This window comes from Mesoplodon mirus, assembly GCF_964341445.2.
Source record: "Mesoplodon mirus genome assembly, chromosome: 6".
In the NCBI taxonomy this organism is placed as follows: Eukaryota; Metazoa; Chordata; class Mammalia; order Artiodactyla; family Ziphiidae; genus Mesoplodon; species Mesoplodon mirus.
The window spans coordinates 46,440,165-46,452,922 of record NC_138982.1 but is presented as its reverse complement, the minus strand read 5'-3'; the positions used below and the strand labels follow the sequence as shown (position 1 = coordinate 46,452,922).

Sequence of the window (12,758 nt, the reverse complement as noted above, 5' to 3'; positions counted from 1 at the left end):
GGGCTGTCCCCTGATTGGAGAGCAATTTGGTCACAAGGCTGGGAGTCTGGCCAAATGGTAGGAAAGAGTGCTTCTGGGAGAGCAATTTGACTGAAATGAAGCTTGAGGCAGGATATCAATGTTATCATAAGGCCTTGAGAATAATTGCCAGACATCTGCATTTGGCCAGAGAGGTTTGGGGCTTGAGTGTTTGGAGGTGGGGAGCAAGGGGCAGCCCTGCAAATTTGAGGAAGCTGGAAAATGGTAACTGCCTCCTCTCCAGTTGCCAGGCACTTAGCTAAGCACTTTATATACACTGTCTTTATTCTCATAAAAACTTCTGAGGGAGATACTTTATTACTCTCATTTCATAGAAGAAGAAACCAAGCTGAGAGAGGTTAGGAAGCTTGCCCAAATATCACAGCTGGTGAAGGGCAGAATTTGGTTTTAAATATCAGGTCTGTCCTCTCTAAAGCTTATGTTCTCCCACCCACCCCCAACTTTTTATTTTACAAACTTTGCCAACTTTGTATTTTAAACCTACAAAAATGTTGAAACATAGTACACAGACATTCGTTTACTCTTCACCTGGAGTCACCAGCTGTTAATAGCCTGTGCTTTATGCCACAACATCACCCCGTCTCCTCTAAGGTACTGGTGGGGATGTGTCTGGTATAAAAGACAAAATCTGAGATCGGATAGAAAGAAGTCATGGAAATAGGAGAGATTTAGGAGAAATACCTCTACAGATGACCGAAGAAAGCATGACAAAGTATGGACATCACGAAGCCAGAAAACAGAGTAGGCACACCAGCTATAGACCATCCAATTTCTGTCAGTAGACTAGGGCTGGGGCCATCACCGGTGATGCAAGTGGAAGGTCATCCCCAGAATCCAAACACTGAGTGGAAAAGAGCAACAAGTTTTAAAATGGGCATCAGACCCTTACATCAATACCTATACAAATGTTTAGCCAACATTCATTCAATGCTAACTGTGCTGTGACAGGTGGTTTGTTTTTTAAACAAACATTTTCTGCATTCTTTAATGCCTCAGGACCCATAAAATAAAGACTCCAGGCCAAATGGTGAGTGTTCCCACCAGATGAAGGGGAGAAGAATTACTTCCTCTTTTCTCGCCTTCTAGATATATACACATAGCCCGATCAGAAGAACTTTGAGGTTTGCCTGAAACACCCAAGAACTTGGGAGACTCAAAGATCGAGATTCATACCCTGATTCTACTACTTACTATATGATTTCCGCTGTAAAATGGACACAATCCTACCAAACTCAAAAAGTTGTGCGAACAATATATATAATTTAAAATAAGTCCTGGCATAAAGTGTCGGTCACATCCCCTCTAAGTCATAAGAGGGAGAGGAAGACCAAAAGACACACTGAGGACAAAGACCTTATCATGTCCCGTTTTTAGCTCCAGAACTTCGCATTAGGGTATAGGGCTTGATGTATTCATTTCTACTCCATCTGACTCCGCAGGTGGATTTAAGATGGTATCCACATCCTTATGGTAATAGTAGAGCACTATTCTTCAGCTGGGGAGGTGAATATGCCACAGTAGTGTGGGGCTAAACATAGATTACACAGGCTTCACAAAGACGGCAATCAAGCGTCCAGGATTTCAAGAATCTCTTCCGTTTGTCCCACCACGCGGCTAACGGGGGTGTCACTGGGGTGTAGTATTCACACTGCTTTGGGGGAACCGAGGGGCGGTCTCGGCTCGCAGCCAGCTCAACTCCTACTGCAGCTGGCGCCCCCAACCCCAGACAGCGTTCAGGAAACTCCAGGTCCGAACCGGGGAGGTGCCTATGGCACGCGGGAAGCTGGGAATTGGAGTTTTCGTGCGGTTTCGGAGGGCGAGGTCCGAGGGATGGAACTCCTAGGCCGCGGGGGTGGGTGGGTTGCTGCGGCGTTTCCGGTCGCAGGCGGGCTCTGGAGAAGGAGGGGCGCCGTGGGCCACGCGCGCGAGGACATCTGGGAAACGGGGCGGTGCGCGCGCAACGGGCCGGCAGTGGCGGCGGCGATGGAGGAGGGTGGCCGGGAGAAGGCACCGCTGCAGCCCCAGCAGCCCCCAGTGACGTCCCCCGGCGGCGGGGATGAGAAGCCGAGCGGCAAGGAACGGCGGGATGCCGGAGACAAGGACAAAGAGCAGGAGCTGGTGAGGCGCGGCCCCGGGAGCCGGCGGAGGAGGCCGCGGGCTGAGTCACGGCGGCTCCGCAGGCCTCGGGCCCGACTCCCAATGGCCCCGCCGCGCCCGGGAGAGGGCGGATGGGGCGACCCTCGGGGCTCCCGGCACCCGCCTCTCTGCCCCTCATCCTCCATTCCGCGCTGTCACCGCCGCCGCCCCTACTAGTCCTCACCACCGACTCGTGGGTGGGCCCGGGCGGGTCATTGTCACCCTCGTTTTTCAGAACGGCGTTCAAGCAGAGCCTGGCCCAGAAGCCAGGCTGCCTTCCCACCAGGGCTTCCCATTCCCTCTCTCTTTCCTTGTCTCATCTGGTCCTTCCTAAGGAGGCAGGCTCACTCTCCACCTGCCCCAGGGTGAATGGGAGGAGGATGTGTTTGAGATTCCTTGTCTTGATGAGCTTCTTCCCCCAACCCTCCAGTCTGAGGAGGACAAACAACTTCAGGATGAACTGGAGATGCTCGTGGAACGACTGGGGGTGAGTCACGCTGTTAACAAGAGCCGGTGCATATATGGATCTTTCCCACTTGTTTTCTTTATTCCACTTGGGGCAACAACTCCTATATGAGGTATAGGGAAAGAGAGACTGTATTTTGGAGTCATATTACATCCATGTTGTGAGGAAGGGGAATAAAAAAAGATAATTGAAAGATTTTGTAGCTTTGTTTCGTGGGAGAAACAGTTCTTGAACTCTTAACCTGGGACATTTGTTTTTGTGTCAGGCAGTGTGTGTGCAGGGAGTTGGGCAATCACAGATGGATAAGACACAGTTACTTTCCTAGGAGGTTGTTGAACACTTATGTATTATGACTTAAGGTATGAGACTCCTTTTGTCTGAGCCCTAATATCTCCTGATCAGGAGAAGGACACGGCCCTGTACCGACCAGCCCTGGAGGAACTGCGGAGGCAGATTCGTTCTTCTACAACTTCCATGACTTCAGTGCCCAAGCCTCTCAAATTTCTGCGTCCACACTATGGCAAACTGAAGGAGATCTATGAGAACATGACCCCTGGGGAGAATAAGGTAAAACTATTGCAGAAGCTGGTGGAGACCTAGTTTAGGAATTCCTTTTCGTCTAGACCATGGGGCTCATGGTGAATCTCAGGAAGCCTGATAGACCTGAGATCTGAGCTAGTTGAACAGTGCCCGGGACTTCCCTGGTGGCGCAGTGGTTAAGAATCCACCTGCCAATGCAGGGGACAGGGGTTTGAGCCCTGGTCCGGGAAGATCTCACATGCCACGGAGCAACTAAGCCCGTGCGTCACAACTACTGAAGTCCGCGCGCCTAGAGCCCACGTGCTACAACTACTGAAGCCTGCACGCCTAGAGCCCGTGCTCCACAACAAGAGAAGCCACCGCAGTGAGAAACCCATGCACCACAACAAAGAGTAGCCCCCGCTCGCCACAACTAGAGAAAGCCCATGCACAGCAACAGAGACCCGATGCAACCAAAAATAAATAAATAAAAATTAAATTAAATTAAATTTAAAAATTAAAACAACAAAACAGTGCTCATCGTAATCGAAATGGTCACATAAGAGCTGACAGGAAGATTGTCTTCAGAAAGGACAATGTTTCTGTCATTTATGTTGGACCTTAGGATTTTATTATCATGATTTATTATTAACTTACTTTTAACCTTAATTTTTTTTTCTTTTTATCACATGCACCTTCATTTGTTTTACCTCTAAAATATATTCCCAGTTCAGTAACTTTCTTGCCTATTGGCACAACCCTAATCCAAGTTTTCAGTTCTCACCAGAACTACTGCAGCAGCCTCCTAACTGGCCCTCTTCCTTTTGTCTGCGACCTCCTACACAGTTTGTCTTTCATACAGCAGCCATGGTGATTTTTCTAGAGTGTGAATCTTTTCTGCTTAAAACCTTTTAATAGTTTATTATTACGATTGGAATAAAATTCAGAGTCTCCATTTTTCTCCACTCTCCACTTGTTATCACCCTTCAGTCATGTTGGTTCAAAAGGGAGATTGCAACACTAACCTTAGGATTATTATGAGGCTTAGCTGATATAACATGTTTTAAGTTTTTAGTATGGAGGCTGGTGATATAATTAACATTTAATTTTGGGGGTAGTGACAGTGATCTTGATTCCATAATGTAACATTCCCCTTACCCTGGATTTGACTTCAAAGGACTGGTTTCTTTATAGCGTTTTGCCGCTGACATCATCTCTGTTTTGGCCATGACCATGAGCGGGGAGCGTGAGTGCCTCAAATATCGTCTAGTGGGCTCCCAGGAGGAATTGGCATCATGGGGTCATGAGTACGTCAGGTAAGACCTTTTCTTCTTGGGAATCTGAAGGGGTTCTGAGATACAGTTCTGAGTTCTGTCTTGGAGTACCAGTGTATTGAGTTTCCCAGATAGTGAATTCCTTGACCCACAGGGAAATGCTTCCCATGAAGGTCTGCTCCTCTAATAGTCTGGGCCTGTCCGTAGGCATCTGGCAGGAGAAGTGGCTAAGGAGTGGCAGGAGCTGGATGATGCAGAGAAGACGCAGCGGGAGCCACTGCTGACCCTGGTGAAGGAGATTGTCCCCTACAACATGGCCCACAATGCAGAGCATGAGGCCTGCGACCTGCTTATGGAAATTGAGCAGGTGGATATGCTGGAGAAAGACATTGATGAGAATGCATATGCAAAGGTCTGCCTCTATCTCACCAGGTGAGTGAGCAGGATGGGGAATGGTGGCAGGCCTGCCCTCCCCAGCACTTCTTCTCAACTGTGACTCCTTTATTCTCCAAGAGTATCTGCTTCAAAGGTCGCAATCAAGCTGTAGTGAATTTGTTAACATCTGTGAACTTCTTGAGGTCAGAGACGGCATGTCTCCTTAGTAGTCCCAATAACTAGTATACTGCCTGGTATGTAGTGGGCATTCAGTGTTGGGTAAGTGAATTAAATGGGGTAAATGAATGCCTGATAGCTTTATTATTTTTACCTTTGTAGTTGTGTGAATTACGTGCCCGAGCCTGAGAACTCCGCCCTACTGCGTTGTGCCCTGGGTGTGTTCCGAAAGTTCAGTCGCTTCCCTGAAGCACTGAGATTGGCATTGATGCTCAATGACATGGAGCTGGTAGAAGATATTTTCACCTCCTGCAAGGACGTGTACGTAAAGGAAAAAGTTGGCAAAGCCATAAGCTCATGGGTGGAACATTTGCATGAAGTGCTGGGACATGTAGTTTCTGGTTAGGGCTTGAAGGGCTTTTCTGTGCCCTTAGTGGATGGGGGCTGAGCAGATGTGATGGCTCCCTCCCACAGGGTTGTACAGAAGCAAATGGCATTCATGCTAGGCCGACATGGGGTGTTTTTGGAGCTGAGTGAAGATGTGGAGGAGTATGAGGATCTGACAGAGATCATGTCCAATGTGCAGCTCAACAGCAACTTCTTGGCTTTAGCTCGGGAGGTGAGAGACTCTTTGCCCTTTTCCAACAAGGTTTTTTGGTTGTGATGATACCTGGCATTTCACTTCCCTAATGATATGCCTCTGACTAGACTCTCCTTGGTTAGAATTGCCATTCAATGGGGTAACAGAAGGGACAGCTAGGGGAGGACTGGGGGAGCAGTTGTGATCCTCTGACTTCTCTTCAGCTGGACATCATGGAACCCAAGGTGCCTGATGACATCTATAAAACCCACCTAGAGAACAACAGTGAGTAAACATCTCCATGTGTGGGGATTGGAGGATTGTTAATTATGCCCCTTGTATTGAGAGTGATGGCTTGGCCCAACATACTTATCCTATAGAGCTCAGAATTCCCACATACTTTTTCCCTAGGTCACTGTTGGGGTTATAGATAGAGGATTCCAAGGGGCCAGCTCAGAATCAGAGACCAGCTGCCATACTGTGTTCTTTTCTTGTCCTACTCTAAACCTTCATTTCCTCCTTCCCTCCTTTACAGGGTTTGGGGGCAGTGGCTCTCAGGTGGACTCTGCCCGCATGAACCTGGCCTCCTCTTTTGTGAATGGCTTTGTGAATGCAGCCTTTGGCCAGGACAAGCTGCTGACTGATGATGGCAACAAATGGCTTTATAAGAACAAGGATCATGGTATAATTCTGTTCCTACTCTATCTTTGTATAATTTTGGTCAATCTTGTTGTTCTCCTAGGTTCCTGTGTTACAGTGGCAGATCCCTAAGGCAGTTCTTTGGAGAGCTTCTTTATAACAGTTTTCTCAGGGCAGGGCCGTTTTAAGACTGATAGATTTTTCCTTGGTATAGGAATGTTGAGTGCAGCTGCATCCCTTGGCATGATTCTGCTGTGGGATGTGGATGGTGGCCTTACCCAGATTGACAAGTACCTGTACTCTTCTGAGGACTATATCAAGGTTGGTCTGGGTACAGCCCACTAATGCAGACATCCCCTCCCATGTTCTAGAGCCCTCTCAGGACCTACCTTTCACTGGTAAGGTCTACCCTGTTTTTAACTCCAGTTAAGGCGGGTGCTATAATAAGGCCCATGTTGCATCCTTTGTGGTGAGGAAGGTAGAGTAGCCCGAGTGAAGAATCTATTTGCATTTTGCAGTCAGGAGCCCTCCTGGCCTGTGGCATCGTGAACTCTGGTGTCCGAAACGAGTGTGACCCTGCTCTGGCACTCCTCTCAGACTATGTCCTCCACAACAGTAACACAATGAGACTTGGTTCCATCTTTGGGTAAGGCTTCTTGCTTCTCCTTTTGGTAGTGCTTAGCCTGTAAGCTCTCTGAAAACAGAATCAGGCCCTTTCACCTTTGTATTGCCAAAGAGAACCACTGTGCCTGTTGAGTATGTGGCTCTTGGTGACTATTTGTTGAAATGACCAATCCTCTTTTTGTTTCTTCCTTGTCCTATCCTCGGGTGTGTGTCGGGGACTGCCTCTCCCTGGCTTTTGCAGGCTTGGCTTGGCCTATGCTGGCTCCAATCGCGAAGATGTTCTAACACTGCTGCTACCTGTGATGGGAGATTCCAAGTCCAGTATGGAGGTGAGTAGAGTTTGTTCATCACTTAGGGGAGATAGTAGGGAAGGTGCTCTGAGTCTTGCCGGTCTCTGATAAATGGTGAAAAAAATGTGTGTGTGTGTGTGTCTGTGTCTGTGTGTGAGTGAGTGTGAGAGAGAGAGAGAGATATGTATCATTTCAGTGAAACTGCTTGGAATTGGGCTTCTAAGCCTCAGGAGATACTGAGGCTCAAGAGTTAACATTTTAGTATTGAGTTCCAGCCCTTGGGATCCATGAGGAAGTACCAGAATAGAGTGGGGAGTAACTTAACCCACCTTGGGGTGGTACACTGTTTTAGTCATGAGCCAACTTTAAATTTTCTTACTTGTGCAGAATCATTTTAGTGATGGATAAATATAATATGGTGGCTAAAAGCATAGGTTTTAGTCAGATAGGCTTCAGTTCAGATCCTGCCACCTCTGCTTATAAACAATGTGATCTTGGACACGTAACTCAGTCTCCTTAGGCATCATTTTTCTCATCAATAAAAGAGGAATAACAGTAGGACCTGTTTCATGGGGTTGTGAGGATTAAATGTTAATAGTATGCAAACGAGTTGGCATAGTGGCTGACCTGTAGTAAGTATTCAGTGAATGGTTGATGCTACTGTTATTTTGACCTACCATCAGAAAGGGGTTATTACCTCATGTGATTTCAGTGGACTGTAGGAATTGGCTATCTTGAATCAAGATAGGTAAACAACTATTTTAATACCTTATTTTAATAACTTGATGTCGATTTTCCTATTGCTAGGTGGCAGGTGTGACAGCTCTAGCCTGTGGAATGATAGCAGTGGGATCCTGCAATGGCGATGTCACTTCCACTATCCTTCAGACCATCATGGAGAAGTCAGAGACTGAGCTCAAGGACACTTATGCCCGTTGGCTTCCTCTTGGACTGGGCCTCAACCACCTAGGTGAGGGGATGTCTCTCTATTTGGGCAAAAGGCTAGTAGTAACTGGATACAACAGGGAGAGTTTATGAGTCAGGCTGTGCTGGAAGGGAGTACATGTCCTCTGACCCCTCGAATACTCTCCGTTAGGGAAGGGAGAGGCCATTGAGGCCATCCTGGCCGCGCTGGAGGTTGTGTCAGAGCCATTCCGCAGTTTTGCCAACACGCTGGTGGATGTGTGTGCCTATGCAGGTCTGTGTCTTTGTTCTTCCTCAGTGACTCTTCACTTCTCTCTTGGACTTCCTTTCTTAAGTCATTCTGAATTGCCTTAGATTCTTTAGCTTCTGTTCCTAGAGCAAGCTTTTCCTTGGTGTCTTCTCATTGCTACCCTTTCTCTCCCTTACCACCCTGCCCCAGGCTCTGGGAATGTACTGAAGGTGCAGCAGCTGCTCCACATTTGCAGCGAACACTTTGACTCCAAGGAAAAGGAGGAAGACAAAGACAAAAAGGAAAAGAAGGACAAGGACAAGAAGGAAGCCCCTGCTGACATGGGAGCACATCAGGTTCTGTGGGCAGCTGGGCATACTCCGAGGGAAGCTCTGAGAAAAGATAACTGTGGGTTTGTTTGTTTTAGAGTCTCTCTGGGTATCACTGTGTATTGAAATAGCATGAGACTGGGTTCCATACATGAGGGGTCAGGGTGTGCCCCACAGGATGGCTTTTTCTCCTTACATGGGACTTGAGTCAGGGGTGAGTTTTTTGTTCCCTGAGCTTATTGGGCTCTGCTGCCTCTTCAATTGCAGGGAGTAGCTGTGCTGGGGATTGCCCTTATTGCTATGGGGGAGGAGATTGGTGCAGAGATGGCACTACGAACCTTTGGCCACCTGGTGAGTATACCATGGAGAAGATTGAAGTATATTAGTTTTGATGCCTGGGGTTTCCCCAGGAGATTTCCCTGATGGGTTTTCTCGGTGGAGAAATGGTCTTTTTGCTGTACTCTTTCTACAGAAATTAAGACCCTGTCTACCCATCTGTTCCTGTAACCGAGCTTATTCTTTCTGCTTTCTGTGATAACCCTTGTTACTTTCTTTTATCACCAGCTGAGATATGGGGAGCCTACACTCCGAAGGGCTGTGCCTTTAGCACTGGCCTTAATCTCCGTTTCAAATCCACGACTCAACATCTTGGATACCCTAAGCAAGTTCTCTCATGATGCTGACCCAGAAGTTTCCTATAACTCCATCTTTGCCATGGGCATGGTGGGCAGTGGTGAGTATTGGTCAGAAAGAGATCATAAGCATCTTGGGGGAAGGGTTGTTGAGGCCCTTTTTTCAAGCCTTTGTAATGCTTAACATTTCCAGGTACCAATAATGCCCGTCTGGCTGCGATGCTGCGCCAGTTAGCCCAGTATCATGCCAAGGACCCCAACAACCTCTTCATGGTGCGCTTGGCACAGGTAGAGAATAGAACTCTTCTCCTTAGAGTGAGTGTGCCAGAGGAAGTGTCTGTGTGATGGGAGGGAGATGTGACGCTTCGTGAAGGGGACCTTGAGTTTGGCCTGGAAAGGAGAGTGTGAACGAGCTGTGAGGTTTCTGTGTGGCCGGGTTAAGGTGATTTCTCCTTAGATGTGACTTGTGACTCCCCACGTCCACTTCTCTCCATTTTGTTTTGTTTTCTTTTCCCCAGGGCCTGACCCATTTAGGGAAGGGCACACTCACCCTCTGCCCCTACCACAGTGACCGGCAGCTTATGAGTCAAGTGGCCGTGGCTGGGCTGCTCACCGTGCTTGTCTCTTTCCTGGATGTCCGCAACAGTGAGTCCCTGTCAGGAATCTTACATGGTGGCACATGGCACCCTCTCCGCACCCCTACCAGGGCCTCCTTGGTAATTTAGGAGCAAGACTCTGAGTTAACTCTGCTGCTCTGGGTTCCTGAGGTTCTTTGGGCCTCATTGAGACTTTCATCTCCCACACTTTTGATTTGACCCATAAAGATTTTCTTTTGAAGATGAAGAACTGAGCCCAGTTTTTGCCTCTGAGTGACTGGGGAAAATTGATGATCAAGTCCGCAACCTGTAGGCAGAGTATGGGGGTGGCATCTCCAGTAGTAGGGTGTATGAGGGGAGGGTTGTGGGTTCAGCTGTATAACTGAGGGGTTAAAGAGTCAGGGCTGGAGTGGGGTCCCAAGGTTCAGGCATGCCTCTAACTATATTTGTCCTGTGCTCTTAAGTCATCTTAGGCAAGTCGCACTATGTATTATATGGGCTGGTGGCTGCCATGCAGCCCCGAATGCTGGTCACATTCGATGAGGAGCTGCGGCCATTGCCAGTGTCTGTCCGTGTGGGCCAGGTGAGGGGCTGAGCAGAGGGGAGGGCTCAGGCTGTATTCTAGAGCTTGTAGAATGCAGAGATACCATTTCTCTGAAACTTGAATGGGCACTGGGTTGCTGCTGTACTCCTATCCAGAGTCCCTATCTCAGTCTTCTCATCCCACAGGCAGTGGATGTGGTGGGCCAGGCCGGCAAGCCCAAGACCATCACGGGGTTCCAGACACACACAACCCCAGTATTGCTGGCTCACGGGGAGCGGGCAGAATTGGCCACTGAGGAGTTCCTTCCCGTCACCCCTATTCTAGAAGGTTTTGTTATCCTTCGGAAGAACCCAAACTATGATCTCTAAGTGGCCACCAGAGGCTCTGAGCTGCAGCTGATACGTCAGCGGGTCATGCTTCCTTCCGTCAGGGGTGGACACTGCTCCAGACCTTTGGGGGAATTGTTACCTCCTGTTCTTTTGTTACTGAGTGAGATAACTTTGTTGAATAAAGACCTTTATCCCCGAGGTCCCTCTGTGTCTGTTTTCTGGGGTATTGTGGCTGGAGGCCAGACTGGGGTGGGGAGTGGATGTGAGAGGGTATTGTTTGTAGCAACTCTGAGCCTGGGCTAGCAGGGAGGCTGCCAAGAATGGAAAAAACTAAGCCCCTTTTCCTTCTCCCCTCCTTCCTAATCATCTTAGAACAGTGGTTCATCTTTAGAGGCATGAACCGTTGAGAAGCTGATAAATGTAATGGATCTTCTTTCTAAGAGATGTATGTACACAAATTTTTACTTAAACTTTTACAAATAACTTTCCAAGGGGCTTGTAGATCCCAAACATCCCCCCATTCCCACCTGCCAACGCACACCCACCTCAAGCCCATCATTCCCTGGCTTTGGACTAAGGATCCCTTCTCTTCAGAGGCAGCAGAGTTAGTTCCACTCTTCCTAACTTGACTTCTGTGCTACTAAATGAAATGGACATCTTTACCTCGTATGACCTGCTTGTCCTTTTGGGGAGGCTGCTATTTGAGAGATAAGATCATGTTAACATCTACCCCTAGGCTGTCCTTGCGGGAACGGTGCAAGAAAGCTTGATCCTGACCTTCCTCTTAGTAGAGAAATGGGAAAGAAATGGCCTCCTTCCTGGAATGTAATCACTCTTGATCTGTAGTGCTCCTTCCTGGTGGGACTGGTATGAGTATAGCTACACTGCCGGTGGGGGCCTAGATCCCTGTGGATGCAGTGGAGGAGAACATGTGGCCCTGTCAGATAATTGCCAGCATTTATCCAATACTTATTGTGAAAACACTGTGGGTTTAACCTCCAAATAGTGACCAGCACCTAATAGATCATCAATAAATGTTGAAAGAATAATTGTTCTACATACCTCACAACAACTTTGAGAGGTAGGTATTATCCCTGTGTTTTGGTGAGGAATGTAAAGTTCAGAGAGGTTCAGTAACTTGTTCAGGATCACATAGTAAGTAGTAGAGCCAGGATTGGAATCTAAGTCCATCTGACTCCAAGGCTCATGCCCTTTTCACTGTTAATCAGTCTCTGTAGCCTTGGAGACTTGTGGACCCCATAGTAGTCCAAGCTCTTGGCTAGGCTGGAGAAGCAGCAGCTTTGGATGGAGTATCTCCATAGTCTTCTCTCTAGTCTCACTTAGCAGCCTGTGTAAAACCTGTATAAAAGGTGGAAATGCTGGACTTGGGAGTCAGCAGACCTGTAAAGCCCCTTTAATGGGAACTGTCTTAAGCAAATCAGTGTGATAAGTCTCTATTATCTCTACATTGGGGATATAGTAATTGTCTTACCTGATTTTCTAATGGTGGTGATGTTAAGAAATTAGAAAGTATTTCCACCCAGTAGAACATTCCTCAACAATAAAAAGTGACACAAGGGAAATTCCCTGGCGGTCCAGTGGTTAGGACTCTGTGTTCTCATTGCTGAAGGCCCAGGTTCAATCCCTGGTTGGGGGAACTAAACTCCCACAAGCCGCACAGGGCAGCCAAAAAAAAAAGTGACACAAGTAACAACATGAATGAATGTCAAATTTATTATTTTGCATGAAAGAATCCAGATTTTTAAAAAGTACAAAAATAAAAACAAAAAAACAAGGAGTGTATACTCTATCAGTTCATTTATATACAATTCTAGTGACAGAAAGCAGATCAGTGGTTATCTGTGGATTGGAGTGAAGAGAAAGATGATTCCAAAGGAAGAAAACTTCTGAGAGTGATGGAATTGGTCAGTATCTTGATTGTGGTAGTGGTGGTGATGATATTCAACATCTCTGTCAAAACTCATCAACTTGGGGGCTTCCCTTCCCTGGTGGTGCAGTGGTTGAGAGTCTGCCTGCCAATGCAGGGGACATGGGT

General features: G+C 47.6%; 1 protein-coding gene across 1 annotated transcript; it reads left to right on the top strand.

Annotated features, from left to right (window-relative positions):
* Positions 1–1,969: 1,969 nt before the first annotated feature.
* PSMD2 (proteasome 26S subunit ubiquitin receptor, non-ATPase 2) lies at positions 1,970–10,900 on the top strand. Its single transcript, XM_082625588.1, has 21 exons — positions 1,970–2,157; positions 2,606–2,662; positions 3,044–3,208; positions 4,355–4,476; positions 4,642–4,866; positions 5,149–5,307; positions 5,461–5,605; positions 5,791–5,851; positions 6,102–6,248; positions 6,420–6,526; positions 6,724–6,851; positions 7,071–7,158; positions 7,927–8,089; positions 8,216–8,317; positions 8,483–8,628; positions 8,869–8,952; positions 9,166–9,334; positions 9,427–9,521; positions 9,752–9,878; positions 10,294–10,412; positions 10,559–10,900. Exons 1-21 carry the CDS (start codon positions 2,023–2,025, stop codon positions 10,739–10,741), a joined length of 2,727 nt encoding a protein of 908 aa, XP_082481714.1. The 5' UTR covers positions 1,970–2,022; the 3' UTR covers positions 10,742–10,900.
* Positions 10,901–12,758: the final 1,858 nt, after the last annotated feature.

Coding starts and splice junctions, on each gene's coding strand:
- PSMD2 (XM_082625588.1), top strand. CDS start 2,023: ATGGAGGAGGGTGGCCGGGAGAAGGCACCGCTGCAGCCCCAGCAGCCC. Junction 2,663..3,043: donor TGCTCGTGGAACGACTGGGG/GTGAGTCACGCT, acceptor TCTCCTGATCAG/GAGAAGGACACGGCCCTGTA. Junction 7,159..7,926: donor ATTCCAAGTCCAGTATGGAG/GTGAGTAGAGTT, acceptor TCCTATTGCTAG/GTGGCAGGTGTGACAGCTCT.